This window comes from Cupressus sempervirens, chromosome 8 (genome assembly GCF_028749045.1).
Source record: "Cupressus sempervirens isolate cs-2001-9-10 chromosome 8, ASM2874904v1, whole genome shotgun sequence".
Taxonomy (NCBI): Eukaryota; Viridiplantae; Streptophyta; class Pinopsida; order Cupressales; family Cupressaceae; genus Cupressus; species Cupressus sempervirens.
The window spans coordinates 586,865,418-586,883,994 of NC_143125.1; the positions used below are offsets into that span (position 1 = coordinate 586,865,418).

General features: G+C 38.8%; 1 protein-coding gene across 4 annotated transcripts in view; it reads right to left on the bottom strand.

Annotated features, from left to right (window-relative positions):
- Positions 1-2,017: 2,017 nt before the first annotated feature.
- LOC149543802 (ribonuclease J-like) overlaps positions 2,018-18,577 on the bottom strand; it is a 306,576-nt gene continuing 290,016 nt past the window's right edge. For 3 of the 4 annotated variants that reach the window (XM_089798486.1, XM_089798485.1, XM_089798487.1), the window contains 2 exons: positions 2,712-3,088; positions 2,018-2,360 (listed from right to left, as the gene is read on the bottom strand). In XM_089798486.1, the coding sequence (XP_089654612.1) occupies positions 2,280-2,360; positions 2,712-3,088 (458 nt within the window). In that variant the 3' untranslated portion in view covers positions 2,018-2,279. Of the gene's footprint in view, positions 2,361-2,711; positions 3,099-18,577 lie in introns of all 4 variants that reach the window. The other variant, XR_016355684.1, reaches the window with a different exon arrangement.

Genomic DNA, 18,577 nt, shown 5'->3' on the forward strand with positions numbered 1-18,577 from the left:
TACTTCAGTTACTTCCTTCCTCACCATTTCTCCTTTTCTTTTTTTTTTCCCAAGGCAAAATATGAATATGACAATGGCATACAATGGAGCCCATACTCCAGGGTCCTCAACTATGCAATCCAACTGCTGCCCATTCACCCTGGACTCCTCTTCCCTTCCCACAAGGGTGAGTGCAAGTCCCACACCCATAACTACGCTCAAGAACAAAGAAGAAAACAAAACCAAGTAGAAATAAAACAAGAAATTTTCAAGAGTACATCACATTATCACAACACAAGAATTCCAAGAACAATCCTACCAAAGGCATTCTTACAATTTCCAATGAAGAAGCATGGCATGAAGCACTAACCTGATTACAAGCTATGGCAATGGAGTAAAGACCTCTTCCTACTTGGCTTTCAAGCTTCTCCTTCCCCATCCCTGGTTGTCTCTAAAATTAGAGAGTGGGTGAATGAATCCCCAAGATTGGCACAACTTCCCTATAAAGACCTTCACTTTCATCCTCATCTACCTCTTTTATTTTTTTGTTTTTCCACCAATGAGGACTTAACCAAGTGGTGTTATGAGGAAAGAAGTTAGGTCACAATATGATTTTCGAATTGGCTTGAAAATGACTCTTTTGGAGGGTCCCCTAGGTCCCCTAGACTCACTTATTATAATATTTAACCCCCCAACCCATACTATTACCATGTGGGTGACTTGTTTTCACAAAATTAACACTTAAGAATCACTTAGGCTCTCTAAAATTCCTATCACTTGTAACTTGCATTCTGTCAAAAAGGTGATTCTTCCTAACACTCTCCAAGGTGGTTTAATTGATATCGCAATGAGGATTAGGCTTAGGTTAAGTGACTTCACGCCAAAGAATCCTATTGGACATGTCATTTACAAATAGACAATACAAGTGTCAAATGACACACACATGCACATATAAACACTTCACACATTATGATGACATGTCACTAATCAACCATGCTCTCTGATTACAACACTCATACACAGTCACAGTACGAAATAAACACAATACAACGAGGTTTAGAATCTTCCAAAGATTCACCTTGGCTTAACCATGTTCACATAAGGTTGAACCTTGTTTCCCCATTAATCTCCATGGTTACACTTTCCTGCACACTCAACTTAAACATCAGTAACGCAATAAAATAGTATAGAGTACATGCAACATGTAGAACATAAATCCACTATCTCATACTTCTCATTAACGTATACAATTATCATCTAATCATGTCTGTTCTAAGTACTATCAATAAAACATTGCAATATCATATTCCATTTAATTTTCATTTGAGTGTGTATTCAAAACATTACATTCTCATAAAGTATTTAAAACATCGAAATATCAAACATTTGTAACTACAATAGTCTTTTTTAACATAAATCATTTTCAATTAGAGTATCATCACAACACTTCCTCAGATAATAATGAAACTCTGAGTTATCTTTAGTAAATCATAAAAACAATATAAAATGGATATGTGCAGACTGGTTAACTAGTAACTTTGATTAAGTTAAACATAAAGGTCAAACATAGTGACGTTTCTAGCAATATCCCCTTATAACATTATAATTTAGAACCAAGTTTCAAACATATCCATGTATTTGATTATCATCATAACCTATACTCATAGTTGTTCTTAGTAGGCAAAATGTTATTTTATCCTTCTTAACTGCCTAGTAAATCGTCCATAGTGTCTCATGGTCAGGTTCTTGTCTTAAACATTTTAAATCTCATGTCCATGTGGTCTTATCTTATCGACCTAATGTTACTGGAGAGAGTATCAAAATCTACATTAGTCTCCTAAAATCATAACTCACATTGTTATTTCATCAGGGTCTAGAATAGGGTACTAGTGTGGGCCTTACACCAAGTCCATGACAGCAACCATTTTCTTTGGAAGTCGCTATCCAATCAGAAATAATCTGCTAATTTCTTGCTTTCTTGTGGCACCATTTTTTAATAAAAGCATAATTTGTGGACACTTCCCATTACAAATACATGGAAAGTAAAAGGCTTTAATGGATTATTTTTGTGAATTGTAGATGATATAAACTACACAGAGAGATCAAACATTCAAAAAATGGAAGAGACATCAAACATATCTTTTATACAGCCAGGTGCAGGGCATTTGTTAATTTAGGTCCAACACAAGTAATCAATTCTTGTGTACATTCAGCACAAAATGCATCTAATCCTCTATTACAATGAGCATGCAGTGATCTTGAAGCAAAGATCCCATCGGAAAACTTCCGCTTTCAGCTGTTCATGATTGATTTGATAAGAGCTTATCCATGTCACTGAAGAATTGCCATTTTTTATTGCTCTGCTCACCTTGAAGAATGTTCTGTACATTTAAAATTTAAACGACGCTTTAGTTCCCCATTTAATTGGATGTCAACAATACCATGAAATAGGATGAATAGCATGAATCAAGTATCTAGGAATGGCTGATCCTCTAAGAGGAGAATTGGTTTGACAAGACGGATACAAACTATTACAAATATTATTTTACTTCCTAATGGAAAATGCTATAAAAACTGTAAACCTGAGCATAAATAATGAATTTGTCAAATCATTCTAAACATCTATGATGCTCATAAATTGCTCCCAAGGGTTCAATTTTGCAGTTATCTCTCTAAACATAACCACAGGTGGAAAGTAAGAGAGTGGAGGGTCATAGGATTTGATGTCTAACCTCATATTGCTTCACTAGAGATAGCCAGAGAGATTTGCACTGATCTGGAGGACGTTCAATTCCATGTTCCAACAAAACTTTTGAGACCTCATTCCAAAGGGCCTTTTCCTTCTCTGTTTCAAATAGAGCACCCATATTCCCTCGTATTTCAATAAGCTTCAAAGTTTCATTTGCCTTCCATTTGTTGCGCTTCTTAGCTGGTGAGTGAATTGTTGATGATGCACCCAACCGTCCAGTGGACTCGTAAGAAACCTCAAAACTCTGTTTCTCATCTCCAACTTTGGAAGCATTGTCTAATACTGTAGGAGACACGGATGGAGATATACTATCAACTTGATCGTCATAATATATTTCTTTTGTTGATGTTTTAGGTGTACCTGCAGCAATCTAATAAATTTCAGAACTTCAAATCGCCATTTGCAAGTTTTAAAACAAAAAAAAGAAGTTTGAAACTCTCTGTATCTAGCTGAGGCAACCTAGAGATCAGATTATTATGTACTGGGTAAAAAGTGTGATTGTAAATGTGGACAAGATGAACAGGAAGAGAAGTCCAAACAAAACAGTTTTGGAATTGGGAAAAGTTTGCCCTTGATAAGAACCTATTGCAGATAGTATAGAAATAAAGTACAATATAAGAAACATAAATATTAGCGTGTGTGTAAATGGCTATCATTATTTCATCTAACAATTAGCAATTGTTTTTTAAATGACATTTTTTTGCATGTCTTGAGTATCCTTTTAGTGCATTCTAGAGTTCAGACTGTTGAATCTCCAATAAATCATATTTAGAAAATAAATAGAAATATCCAACAATGATTGAGTGAGCTACAAATTTCTCTTTCTCCTTTCAAAGCATATTGATATTTTCTATTTAGTTTTCCTTAGAATTAGTGATCCATTCAGGGAAATATATTGTGGAAGCTCTTTCTTGCTGGAGTTCTCCACCATTGGGCATCTTTGGTATAAATTTCATGTCAATATTATGAATATTCTTGGATTTCACCTTAGTCCAGAATTTTTACTCTATAATCCTATGTTACCAGATTCATTTCTGGAGGCTGCAGAGTTCAGTCCAGTCTAGCCAAATGTCTGTGCCAGAATCCATTTGCTCCAAAGTCTGCTGCAGAGGTATAAATTCAACCAAAAGGCTGTCAGATGGACCTGGGCTGAATTTGGAAGAATTTATAGCAAATTTCAAACACTGGGGCAGGACCTGGGCCGACTTTGGCATAAAAACACGTACCTATGACTTTTTTAAAGTTTTTTTTGTCTAATTACCCTCCAACCATAAAATAGACCACTACAAAGGCAAAACAGGGTAAAACACATGTCATTTGTGTATTTGTGAATGAAAAAGAAAATTTCTTGCCTCCATTGATAAACTTTTTGTTTGGTTGCCATGCTCAAGTAGTGATGAAAGGTGATTGTTGCATGCTTTAAGCTTGTTTGTGAGTTATTCCTACGTGGTTGCAAGTGTGGAGAACTCCTCAAAGAAATTGAAGAAGAAGATTTCAACAAACAAGCTAGGTTTTTGCTGATTTTGTTCATTTAAAAAAAAATCTTTGCACTTAAAAAAAAAATGAAATGACCTCTCTAGTTTTGTTTTATTCATTATTTTTCTTTGTGGCTTTGTAAGTTGTTTACAAATTCATAGTGGCAGGTGCTTCTAGTGTTATGGTTAATTGATGTTGCACTAAACAGAGGAACAAAACTTCCTTATATACATTTACCTAGATGATGTTTCTAAAAGAAATGATCGCTAACTAAATATGTAATTAGAAACTACCTAATAAACTAAAGACGAACTGAGATTACCATTACAAGAAACATTACAATATTCTAATACCCTCCCTTAATGGTCATTGTCTAACTGCTGTCTTTTGGTAATAAATTCTCTGCGGCCACCAATGTTCCAATACTTGCGGCAAGTTGTCCGAGTTGTAAGGGTCAATGGGCTTTGTAGTGCTAGGCGGGTTTTCATGACTTGTTGCCATGACTCAGCAAGACATGGACCACGACTCGCATGACTAGCCAAGTCAGCAAGTCATGCCATGACTAACCAAGTTTGATGGTCATGACGTGTAGTGGAAACAAGTAATTTTACTTGGAAAAAAATGAAAAAATAAACATTGTTTGCCTTCTTTTTTTACATATGTTTTCTATATTTCCCTAAAAGGCATTCTATTTGCTTGCTATGAGAAGATAAGAGGAAAGCAAGAGAGAGGAAGAAGAAAAAGAGGCCATGGGTTTGCAACCAGCAAGGAAGAGTAGCATCAAGGAGTTCACAAATCACATTAGAGAGGCCATAGGCTTGCATTGAGAGCATCAAGAGTCCATGTTTGAGAACATCTACTCGAAGATGCATGATAGATTGTTTGTGGAGAGGTTGAATGATCTTGTGTAATGTCCCCTTTTTAGCATTCATAGCATGATGTTGTTGTTAGCCTATTTCCCCACGGTCCCGTAGGCTAACCAGGACATTAAAGGGGCTTAGAGGCCATTTGGCCTAGATAGTTTCAGTTGCAGGTCTTTCTGAGGGGTTTTGAGGCAACTTTGGGCATACTTACTATTTATAGTAAGTCATTTTGGACATGGTCGGACATCCAGGGGCAGTGGTATGTTGATGGTAATTGTTTAAAATTGACAAGAAGACTTGTTTATCATTGATAAGATTTGTTATGCATTGATAAAGCTATTTTATAAAGTTAAATTTAAATATTTAACTTTATTAATACATAGACTATAGTTTGTGGGAAATATTTAAATTAAAAGAGTCCCTTTTATTTTATAACACATTGGAGACATAAGTTACATAAAGGGAGTTAAGTTTTATCCCACATTGAGAAAACGAAAGATGGAGCTCTTGTGAGAACACTATAAAAGAAATGGAAGAGCTTCTTTTAAGCATGGTTGGAAATATCAAAAAAATTGGAAAATTTTCTGGAGGTTATGTCTCAATAGTTTGAAGGACAAAATCCTTTCCAGCTTTAAATCTTGATGCCATTGAAAGATATGGTCTTGAGATTCAACAGGGTAGCAATCCGAAAAAGCAGAAACAAAAATGCAGTTCGAAAAAGTGGAACCGAAAAAGCAAGCGGAAAAAGCGGAATCGAAAAAGCAAGCGGAAAAAGCGGAACTGAAAAAGTAGGCGGAAAAAGCAGAATCGAAAAAGCAAGCGAAAAAAGTGGAACCGAAAAAGCAGGCCGAAAAAGCAGTTCGAAAAAGTAAAGCAGAAGGGGCAGCATTGAAGGAAAATTATTACAGCCATCTACAACCAGGTTCCCTTGTTAGTATTGTTTTTTTTAGGGTATTATAAGTTTCAGCTGTAAGTGTGCATTATACCAGCATTGTCATTTTGGTAATCCATGTAAATGCCAAAGTCTTGGCCATATTTCATGAGCATTGTATTAGAAATTTGATTGCAATCAAAAAGATAATAGTTGCTGGTGTCATTTAAGCAATTCAATCTCATTATTTATCAGCTAGATAGTTTGCATACTAACTGTTTGCAAAAATGCCAGTTGGCTGTAGGTGTTCTTTTCTCATGCTTAAATCATAATATATGCACTGAATATTGTCAAAATTAGGAGTACACTCATGTTAGGTCATTGTGTAGTTCATTGTAATCTTCTATCACTAGATTCTCATTGATGCAAATTGAAAAAAAGTCATTTAAAGCAAGCTGAAATACTATATCAGTCATATGTCTCTTGCATGTGAATTGTTTGACAAAATTCTTTGAGCCTTCAATCAGCATCTTTGAGAGCAGATTTGAGGAGGGTTATTACAGTGGTATCAGAGCTTGCTTGCAAAGTGTTTGACGAAATGTCAAACAACTGAAGTATAAAGATTTTTGGTGTTTGAAGAAGTTATAACCTGTTGGGGTCATTACTGTGGTATCAGAGCTTGCTTGCAAAGTGTTTGACAAAATGTCAAACAATTGAAGTATAAAGATTTTTGGTGTTTGAAAAAGTTGTAACCTATTGGGGTTATTACAGTGGTATCAGAGTTATAAGTCCTGCCATCCTGTGGAGGTCTTATAGGGAATTTGGATTAGCCAGAGAGAGAAAAATGTTTGACAAAATGAATGCCGGTCCAGATCAGGGAAAAGAAAGATTCTTACAATTATTAGACACCTTAGCACAGGGACAGCGATCAGCAGAGCAAAGAGCACAGGAACAGAGTCAGAGATTTGAGCTTATGATGCAGATGATGGCTCGTCAAATGGGGTTGAATGCTAATGTGGTTGGAGGAAATAATCAGAATGGTAATAATCGGAATGGTAATAATCAGGATGGGGCACATAATGGAGGCGAACAAGTTGAGAACAATTTCGGTCATGCACCCCAGCAAACTAGGACAGTGAGTTTAAGGCCCATGGTTCCAACATTTCCTCCTAGAGCTCCCCAGCAGCCCGTACCAGAGCCCCAGATCACTGATATACAGGACCAGCTGAGGAGAGATTAGGAAGCCGGAGGTCCAGATTTTATAGCTGCAATTACCTTTAGGGAGTATACAGATGTGCGGATGAAGCATATGCCACGTGGACATGACAAGAACCAGAGCTATGAGCTATAGAAGAAAGTACGGAAACTTCAGTTACCATATTATGATGGTTCGAGAAAGTCTACAGCAAGAGCTTGGGTTCAAAAGCTTGTCACATATTTTCAAATGAACCCTATACCCGAGGAAGAAGCTATTAAGTATGCAACAATTCACCTGGATGGGTTAGCACACAAGTGGTGGCATCATGGTATGGTCACTATGGGTCATGCACACATTACCTCCTATGTGGAGTTTAAGGAGAGACTGATTGAACGTTTTGATAGGCCTAAGGATCGTACCTTCCCTATGACAGGTAGAAATTTGTATGAGGAGTTTAACAGACATGCTGATCCAATACAGGGAGACATTAGCACATCTTCAGGTAATGGTTTATTTGCATCATCTTCACAAGTAGAAGGGGTTACAGACGTTGTGTAGGTTGAGCCAGAAGGTGATATCACAGGCACACCGGATTGTGCCATTGACACAGATAGTGATTCCAGTACAGTTGGGCTAGATGAAGTTACAGCAGTTGAGGATACTATCATGTTTGAGGATAGTACAGTTGATCAGAAAGTGAGCATTCAGGACTTTACAGAAAATGAGTATCAAGCACAGTTGGATGCTTCTTCACATGAGATAGAGGAGAGACAGAAAGGAGTCACAACAGGTTCTTCTTATGACGACTTACAACAGATCAAGGAAGATGCAGTGAAGAAGGAGAAGGAGGTTGACTGGCTTTTTCATGAGCTGGAGGATACTTGAAATTCCTTGGTGTGTACTCGGTTGGCTCTCCAGGATTCTGAGAGACACGTGGACGAGCTTTGTCTTGAGGTGATTTCAGTTCGGGAGTTAGCGCGTATAGCAGGGACTTAGTTTTCTTTTACAGTGGAGTCACATGATGATGATATGAGTATGTCTAGCATTCACACTCCGGATTCAAAGATTGTAGACAAGTGCGTGAAGTCAGTTGGTATTGTTCACATTACTCAGGCGAGAAGTTTACTTGAATTGCCAGCTGGTTTCCGTTCATGGATTAGATGTTGGGATCCTTATCTTAGTACTTGGGATCGTTTTGACCAGAGATATCTATCATTCCTTGGTAGTAGTATCTATTGCACCATCATAGACTTGATTAGTAGTTTGCCAGGTGTAGTTCTCATCAATTTCAGCAACTTGTTTGATGCTAGATTTAGTTTTTACACACCTGTGTTGGGCATTGTTCATATATCCAGTCGACCATTCTTGTTGGAATGGGTTGATGATCTCTCAGATATGACAAAGTTTACAGAAGAGTCCCAGGATCTGATTATTACAGATGACACCCAGGGGGATGTTGTGGACAGTTTTGAGGACTTAGTCTCCTCAACAGTTTCCTTTGATACGAAGGTTTATGTTGATGCTTCAATCACTCCGTTTGATGATACAAGATCAATAGTTGGACTGCAGAATTTGGATGGCAGTATTACAGACGATAGCTATTATGAGGTTACTCCTTTTGACAGTGTACCAGGGGTAGAGTATAGGAGTTTGACCAGCCAACACAATCATGTGTTAGCTGAGAGTTAGTGAGCGAGACATTGCTATCATTTGTGAGCATTTCGATGCTACTCGTCAGTTGTTAGCAGTTTATGGATGGGGTTCTCCTACTAGTGATGAGCAGGGAGGCAATTATCTTTCCTTGACAGAGATCCACTCTTTATGGGAGGCTATCCGGATTCTGAGACAAAATTATATGCAGTTGGTAGCCAACAGAGATTATCTTATGGAGTGGGGGAGTACAGCATACGATGCATTATTGGCCAAGGAAGATGAGGTGAGTGAGCTTACTCAGCAGCTCGAGGTGACTTTTGAGATTCTTGAGAGTACACAGTTGGCTTTCGAGAAGTCACAATTTCATTTGGCTAAGGTGACCATGGAGTTAGAGCGACTTCAGTCTTTACCGGATTCTGTACAATCACAGATCGTGGTGTCTGGTGATCTGTGGATGTCCATGATTGAGGTTGATAGAGGTAGTGGAGATGAGGATATATCTGTCCACGACACTACTATTGCTATATTTGGTCCATTTCCACTGGAGGCAGGTTCAACTAAGTTGGGCGTTGCAGCTGAGCATTGTGATATGTTTGACTTGGAGGGTACAGAGACTAGTGATGTTGTTGTTGATTTTGCACTCTTGGCTATATAATCCTCTGACTTAGCTGATGATCAGTCACAGTTGGTCATATCACGTCTGCAGGATGAGTCTTTGATTGAGATTGGTTCTTTTTACCGACATTGTACTAAAGGATATGTTCATCGGTTTGCTTTTGATCCATGTGTTGAGGAGTTGATGGTAGACAGGTTTGGACTGGGCTCTCATTTTTGCTATCTACCCTGTAATGACTATTCACCATCAGCAGTGCATGGTTGTTATGGTTATAGAGACAGTGGTCGGTAATCTGCAGAGTTGTGTTAACTGTAGCAGATGTACAGTGTGTGGATTCTCTGTATTTGGTGCAATTTCATGTGGGAGTGGTCACTATTGTAGTAGAGTTGGAGTGTGCATTCCACATAACACGGTGTGTTGTGTGGATGGTGTTTATTATGTTGACAGTTTGGGTGATCTACTCTACTTGGGGTCTAATATTTTGACAGTTTGTGCCTCGTGGGTTCCTGACTATGGCAGTAGTGGATTTGGAGTTCAGTTGCACCGTGATTCACGATTCGTTTATGGATTCCTCTTGGTTAATTTTCACAAGTTGTTGCAGGAGCCTATGTTGACTGACAACAATATAGTTCATGACTACATTTGGGATCCAGGTGGATTGATTGGGTTGTTGTTCGGCCATTGCTTGGGGACAAGCAATTTTGGGAAGGGCGGACTGTAATGTCCCCTTTTTAGCATTCATAGCATGATGTTGTCGTTAGCCTATTTCCCCACGGTCCCGTAGGCTAACCAGGACATTAAAGGGGCTTAGAGGCCATTTGGCCTAAATAGTTTCAGTTGCAAGTCTTTCTGAGGGGTTTTGAGGCAACTTTGGGCATACTTACTATTTATAGTAAGTCATCTTGGACATGGTCGGACATCCAGGGGCAGCGGTATGTCGATGGTAATTGTTTAAAATCGACAAGAAGACTTGTTTATCATTGATAAGATTTGTTATGCATTGATAAAGCTATTTTATAAAGTTAAATTTAAATATTTAATTTTATTAATACATAGACTATAGTTTGTGGGAAATATTTAAATTAAAAGAGTCCCTTTTATTTTATAACACATTGGAGACATAAGCTACATAAAGGGAGTTATGTTTTATCCCACATTGAGAAAACGAAAGATGGAGCTCTTGTGAGAACACTATAAAAGAAATGGAAGAGCTTCTTTTAAGCATGGTTGGAAATATCAAAGAAATTGGAGAATTTTCTGGAAGTTATGTCTCAATAGTTTGAAGGACGAAATCCCTTCAAGCTGAAAATCTTGACGCCATTGAAAGATATGGTCTTGAGATTCAACAGGGTAGCAATCCAAAAAATCAGAAACAAAAAAAGCAATCCGAAAAAGCGGAACCGAAATGGCAGGCGGAAAAAGTGGAATCGAAAAAGCAAGCGAAAAAAGCGGAACTGAAAAAGCAGGCGGAAAAAGCGGAATCGAAAAAGCAAGCGAAAAAAGCGGAACCGAAAAAGCGGGCCGAAAAAAGAAGTTCAAAAAAGTAAAGCAGAAGGGGCAGCATTGAAGGAAAATTATTACAGCCATCTACAACCAGGTTCCCTTGTTAGTATTGTTTTTTTTAGGGTATTATAAGTTTCAGCTGTAAGTGTGCATTATACCAGCATTGTCATTTTGGTAATCCATGTAAATGCCAAAGTCTTGGCCATATTTCATGAGCATTGTATTAGAAATTTGATTGCAATCAAAAAGATAATAGTTGCTGGTGTCATTTAAGCAGTTCAATCTCATTATTTATCAGCTAGATAGTTTGCATACCAACTGTTTGCAAAAATGCCAGTTGGCTGTAGGTGTTCTTTTCTCATGCTTAGATCATAATATATGCACTGAATATTGTCAAAATTAGGAGCACACTCATGTTAGGTCATTGTGTAGTTCATTGTAATCTTCTATCACTAGATTCTCATTTATGCAAATTGGAAAAAAGTCATTTAAAGCAAGCTGAAATACTATATCAGTCATATGTCTCTTGCATGTGAATTGTTTGACAAAATTCTTTGAGCTTTCAATCAGCATCTTTGAGAGCAGATTTGAGGAGGGTTATTACAGTGGTATTAGAGCTTGCTTGCAAAGTGTTTGACGAAATGTCAAACAACTGAAGTATAAAGATTTTTGGTGTTTGAAGAAGTTATAACCTGTTGGGGTCATTACTGTGGTATCAAAGCTTGCTTGCAAAGTGTTTGACGAAATGTCAAACAACTGAAGTATAAAGATTTTTGGTGTTTGAAGAAGTTGTAACCTATTGGGGTTATTACATCTTGGCTATTTTGATTACAACCTCTATCTTAAGACTTGACAAATTTTGGACATTTACTCCTCTTTGATCACTTTGGCGGAGGTCAATCTAGAGTTTGAATGACTCACCAAGTCTATCGAACCTGTCTTTAATAAGAAAGACCATGAGTCAGTTGACTAGGAAGACAAAGAGGTTGAAGTTGTGGCTATGGCAGAGGAGAAGGCTAGAGCATGATTAGACACTTGCATAGTGTTGTCGGTAAATGTAAAATGTAGCCGATGGGTAGAGCAGTATCCGAACGGGCGCGTGACGCTTGAGTCACCCCTTCGAAAAGGTATATGTACACGTCCGAGATGGACTTTGGAAGCATGATTGTAAACGATAGATCATTGTAGTCATTGTAATCAGCAAGTGCATACATGAATAAAGTACCTGTTTTGAATTGAATCGTGTTATACATGTGTTAACTTCTTACCCTATGCGGTAAACATTTGGTGCCATTGCTAGACGTACCTGGAACGAAGGAATGATATGAAGATTAATGCCGAATTTTCCAAACAAGGATAGGAATAAGGTAAAAGAAAAAAATGAACTAAGTACAACAAAAGAAATTTTAATTTTAAAATAGCAAGCACAACGCAGACAGAGACTTTAGCAAATTGCCGAGGGGCACCAAAGGGGTGAAGAGGCACAGATGGAGGGAGTGCACTCACCTAGTAGGTTGAGGAGTGCTGAGGAATTGCTGGAAGAAACTCAACAATGCTTGAATTTGGTGGAGGAAACAAGGGAAGAATTCCTTAACCTGTATACGCCGAGGGGAGAGTGTCTGAACAGAAGGGAAGCAACTCGCATGGCTCGGAGTGCCGAGGGAGCACGAGCGTGGAGGGATCTCTTCGTTCTTGATACACCGGACGAACGGATACAGGCGGAGAGTAGAACATCACTTGAAGACTTTTCATCAGACAACGCGGTTGTTGGGAACAAGACTATTGTCCAGAACAACACGGAAGTCCAGAACAGCGCGAGAGCACAGAACAGCGCGGAAGTCCAGAACAACGCGGGAGCACAGAACAGCACGGGAGTCCAAAACAAAGCGAGAGCACAAAACAGCACGGGAGTCCAAAACAGTGCGGGAGCTCAGAACAGCGCAGGTACACAAGTACCTCAGAATCAAAGACAAGTAACGATGGCTGGCCCTAAAGAAAAGTTACCCAAGTTTCACGGTGATGGTTCAGCAAACCCTATCAAACATTGTAAAACGTGTGAAACTATATGGACGGAAAATGGTGTGACAGATGAGGATGATTGGGTAAGACAATTTCCAACGACCCTATGAGGTGTGGCGATAGATTGGTTTTTTGACACTAGTCCTCAGAAACTTAATACATGGGAAAATGTTAAAAAATAATTTATAGCAGAATTCAGATTGCTACGAGATGATAATGAAATAGTGGCAGAAATCTACAACACCAAACAAGGAAAGAATAAGAGAGTCCGAACCTATGCCAGGCGACTGAAAGAATTGATCGGAAAGATGGAGAGTCAACCAACGGATGGGTTAAAAAATGGTGGTTCGTGGAGGGGCTACGGTCGACTCTTAAAAAGAAAATGACGATTGTACCACCGGCATCGTACACCGATGCGTATACTCGCGCTATGGATTTGGAAAGTGAACAGAAGACGAGTAAGAAGAAAAAGCATAAGTCCTCTGATTCAGATGATTCATCCTCAGAAAGTAATAGTAGTGATGAGGAATCGAACAAGAAGGTGAAAGCGCTACAGAAAGACATGCTTCGGATGATGAAAGAATTCAAAAATTTGAAAAAAATCTAGATACAATAAAAGAACTGTGGTGCACAGATTGCAAGGAGGATGGCCATATGAAGGGTTCATGCCCGAAGAAGCAGTTTTGTGACATCTGCCAAGTGGCGGGGCATTCCCTGAAAGAGTGCCCATTTAACTTGAAAGCAAAGGGACACCAACAAGTGTTACTCACGCAGGAAGCGTCGAACAATAGCAATAACGCGGGCAATGATGCAACTTCAGGTGGCTATCGAAATAATAATAGATGCGGAATGGGTGGAAACAATAACAATAACAATGGAGGCCGGAGTAGAATACAATATGATGCGAGTGGACGGCTGATGATACAGTGCCAGGCATGTAATCTTTGGGGTCACTTCACGAGGGACTGTACTACGAAGGAGGCACCGCAACTACTGTGCAAATGGTGTGGTCCAGAGGACCATAAAGATTCAAAATGTCCAACGCAAAGCGTAAATTTATTAAGTATTGAAACAAGTAATGAGAATGTGTTGGCGATCACGCGGGAGCAGGCGAGGAAGGCAAAATATCCGAATGCGGAAGAAGAGAAGGAGAGTTTACAAAATGCCCGAACAGAGATAGAGAAGCAGATGAAAGCAAAGAAGTCACAAGTAAAAGACACTGCTGAAACTCCGAAAAGAAACTTGGTGGAAAAAAACATGGTGAAATAGATAATGCAAACAGAAGTGCCAATTAAATTAAATGATCTTCTTCTCACCATGCCACAGTTGCGTACGGCTATTATTAATATGACACCATCCCCAAGAATGACGGAGGAATCAAAGGATAGTAAGGAAACAGCCATGGCAGCAACAACAGATCCGATGTTACTAGCACTGACGATAGGTAGACATCTAGCAGTGGTGGAGATGGGCATTCTGGGCACGGTGCTAACGGATACAATAGTAGATGGAGGATCGGGAGTAAATGTGATGCCGGAAGATCTCTGGAAAAAACTTGGACAACCAACACTATGGCCACCCACCTTTCAGTTACTTACAACAGATCAACATGGGATAAAACCCTTGGGCACTCTAATGGCGCAGCCGGTAACAATTGGGACACAACCATTTTTACTGGATTTCGTAGTCATTCCATTGAAGAGAAAAGGGTACAACGCCATCCTGGGACGGGGGTGGTTGGTGCAAGCTAAGGTAAAACATGATTGGAAAAGGAACACCCTGTCAATGGAGAAGGGAGGTAGGAGATTTATAATCAATTTGCATACATAGATGGTAGGAGAAGAAGCCACGTCGTCGGATTTAGAAGGCAGTGGCGAGAGTGATGACGAAGGGAAAAAGAGGATGGAACCAGATGATGAAGGGGTGCTGAGAATAGGAGGGTCAATTGATGACAACCTAGATTCAGTAAACGGATTGCTACATTGGCAAATGGAAGATTATGAGGTCTTTCCGAGCTGCAATATTTTGAGTATTGAGGAAGGAAAAGAAGGCCATGAGTTTTCGAAGGAGTACAGTGAACTAAAGGAGGGAGAAGCGCAGGTGGATGAAACACCTGCCCATACGTTCAGTAAAGATAAACCAATAAAGTATGAAGAGCCGATAGTAAAAACAATGAACTTGGGTGATGAGGAAAATCCGAAGAACATTTTTGTAGGAGATGATTGGAACCCAGTATTGAAGGTGGCAACATTCAGAATATTCATGGAGTATAAAGATGTTTTTGCTTGGATGTATAAAGACTTAAAAGGAGTACCACCAAAGCTATGTGTCCACTGGATACCATTAATCGAAGGTGCGGTACCTGTACAGAAGCAGCCGTACCGAAGGAATAAAAACTATGCAGCATGGGCCGTGGAAGTTGCACAAAATAGGTGGAAGGTATGGCATCAAAAGCGTTTAAAACTGAACAACTTTCAATCCGGTCAATTGGTACTGAAGTATAATGGACGAAATGAAATAAGGCCTGAAAAATTTAAAGTTAAATGGGTTGGACCATACAAGATACGAGAAGTTGGATATAACGGAGAAATTAAATTGTGGACACTATATGGAAAAGAAATACTAGATATCGTAAATGGATCAAAGTTGAAAATATACAGAGATAGGAAGGATCCTCCGGGGGAAAATAATTGAACGAAGAAAAGATGTCTGTAAATAATGTACATATGTATAATATTGAAGTTGAAGTGTCAAGTAATAAATTGTAGTTTTAAAAGTATGAAGTGCTAAAACAAGGAAACTTGAAGCATAAAGTAAATGTAGTGGAATGTTAAATATTAAATGTTAGAGGGAGCAAAAGTTTGCCGTACGGCCTATTGTACGCCTTAGAAGATATCATCAAAGGAAAAAGTATGAAGAAAAAACTTGAGCAAATAATAGAATAATAATAAAGTGACCGAATGGTAATAAAGTGGGAAGTGAGGGAATTTTAAAAGACCTTTTGGATGACCGTACGGTCTTCTAGATGGCCGTACGGCCTTGACAAATTAAAAATGTAAGCCATAACTAATAAAAGTAATTGGAAGATCCAAAAATTCGTATGAGGAAGCAGGAAACCATATAAGAAAGACCGTACGGCCAGAAAAGAAAGAAAAATGGAGGTAGTAAAATGACCGTACGGCCCAAAAGAGAACATGTGCCAAATTGAATGAAATATTAAAGATGGAAATCAAAGGTCGTCAATGACCGTACGGCCCCTAGATGACCGTATGGCCTTGAGGTTTTATTTCGCAAAAGAAATCAGGTTGTACCGTATGGCAGAAAACAGGACCGTACGAATGAAAGGAGGAACAAGCCATGGGGATTGAGGACAGTACGGTGACCATACAGTGGTTGAAAAGACGAATTGAGGGCAAGGTGAATAAGATCGTATGGATTGAGGGCAAGGTGAATAAGACCGTACGGTCTCAAGCTGAACACCATCATATAGAGTGGTGACTAGAATAAAGCCGCAAGGAAAATAAGGTATTCAGAGATGAAGGGTATCAGAAAAGGAAGAGGAATTGTTGTAGCCGATTCACAAAGCAAGTCTACAGAAAAGAGGAAGTGGAAGAGCTAAAAAAAAAAAAAGAAACGACAACAGATTGAAACAGTTCGGAATGAGTAATGCATGATGCCAAAGGGAAGGGTAGACATAAGCAGTTGCTAGAAAGAGTGTGTAATTGAAAGAAAATGACAGAAATAGTGTGTTCCATGCAGTTTTGTGTGAGTTTCGGAGTGCTAATTTGGACCCCGCGGGGGCGCTGCCCCTCGACCCCGCTGGGGGCGTTGCCCCCTAGACCCCTAGTCGTTGCGGATTATCAGTCGTAAGAAGTATGACCAGTTGATGAGACCTAGAGCTGTGACGGTAGGCATGAGTGAGGCACTTGGAGCAGGTGTTGGAGATGAGGCTGTCTTGGTGGATGCATAGAGAGCTCGGGAGGAGCTGATCATCCAGTTGAAGGCAATAATGGCAACACTTGGCTCAGTGTAACCAGGAGTTGGAACAGAGAAAGCGGCACAGGTGGCTATTAAGGTCAGCTAAGGAGACAGTATTGTGTTAGCAGAGGCTACAGATGCAACGTGGTTTGGAGAGCAGTTTGGTGCAGGCATGAGAAAAATGTGAAAGTGATATGGCAGAAGCAGATTTATCTTGTTGTAGTTAGTCAATTAATGTATTTTGTTGTTAATGAAATTGTGTAATGAATTTTTTTGTATTGTCGTCCAGAGACGACCTTTCTTTTGGGGGGGGATGATGTTGTCGGTAAATGTATAGTGTAGCCGACGGGTAGAGTAGTATCCGAACGGGCACGTGACGCTTGAGTCACCCCTTCGGAAAGGTATATGTACACGTCCGAGATGGACTTTGGAAGCATGATTGTAAGCGATAGATCATTGTAGTCATTGTAATCAGCAAGTGCATACATGAATAAAGTACCTGTTCTGAATTGAATCGTGTTATACATGTGTTAACTTCTTACCCTATGCAGTAAACACATAGCTTATGTTGATTAGAGTGCCACCTCACGGGTGAAGACTATGGTTTCTCAGTCATCCAAGAGCTACCTTAGATGCCTTTGTAGGAGGCAAACAAACTACTTTAAGGTTGTGGGTCAGCTAGAGCTTGAGCCATAGACTTGTTTTTGTTTTCACATATGTTTAAGAACAGTTGATGTCATGGATCTTATATACATTTGACGATATTTATAATTCTATATGTCTATGGTTTCTATTTCCTTCAGCTACAATTTATAATTGTACTTATGTGATGGATGCATGCTTATGCATCCGATCAAAGGCTTCTATTTGATGATGTTATGGTGTCTTTAAGCTTTATTCAATAATGTGTGCATGAAACAAGTTTTGAATTCTTAAAAATCTCTAAATTTCAACAGCCTTTTTGTTTTGTTGAGTCATAACCAAGTCATGAGTCGAATTGGCCTTGCCAAGTCCAAGTCGAGTTTGAGTCTAGGAACTATGGTTGAGGCCCTCCCTAGATTTGCAAAACGTTAATGACCAAGAATCCATCCAATCTGATGTTGGGTAACAAAGGCTTTAGTCTTTGTAGCCAGAGCTACTGAGATGAAATTGAAACCACAATTTTGAGGAAAATTGTCAAACCCTTTTGCAAATGAGCACAATGCACCAAAACAGTTTGCAAGAATGATTTACCAAGAACTTTTGCTGGGAAAAATAGACTGCAAAAAGCCATGATGTTTTAGGAGAAAAATACAAAAACCATACAATTTTCAAGGTGAAAAATCAATCAAAAACCAGAATATAGAATCTGAGACACGGATTAGAGAACAAATCTTTGTTTTCTTGAAAAGGATGGTAAAACCAAATAGATGACTTTCGAGGAAAAATTTATAAACACAGATTATTTTTTTATGCAAAAAATATTAAAACCCACAATAATTTTTAAGGAATAAAATATTAAAACCGACAAAATAAATTCTATGGGAAAAAATTATAAACCCACAATCTAATTTTTGTTAGGAAATAAAGTAGAAAACCCACTCAATAATTTTTTTTTAATAGGAAAAAATGTTTAAAAACTTAACAAAATATCTTGCCCAAAAATTGCACGTAGAAGAACCAAGACACATGC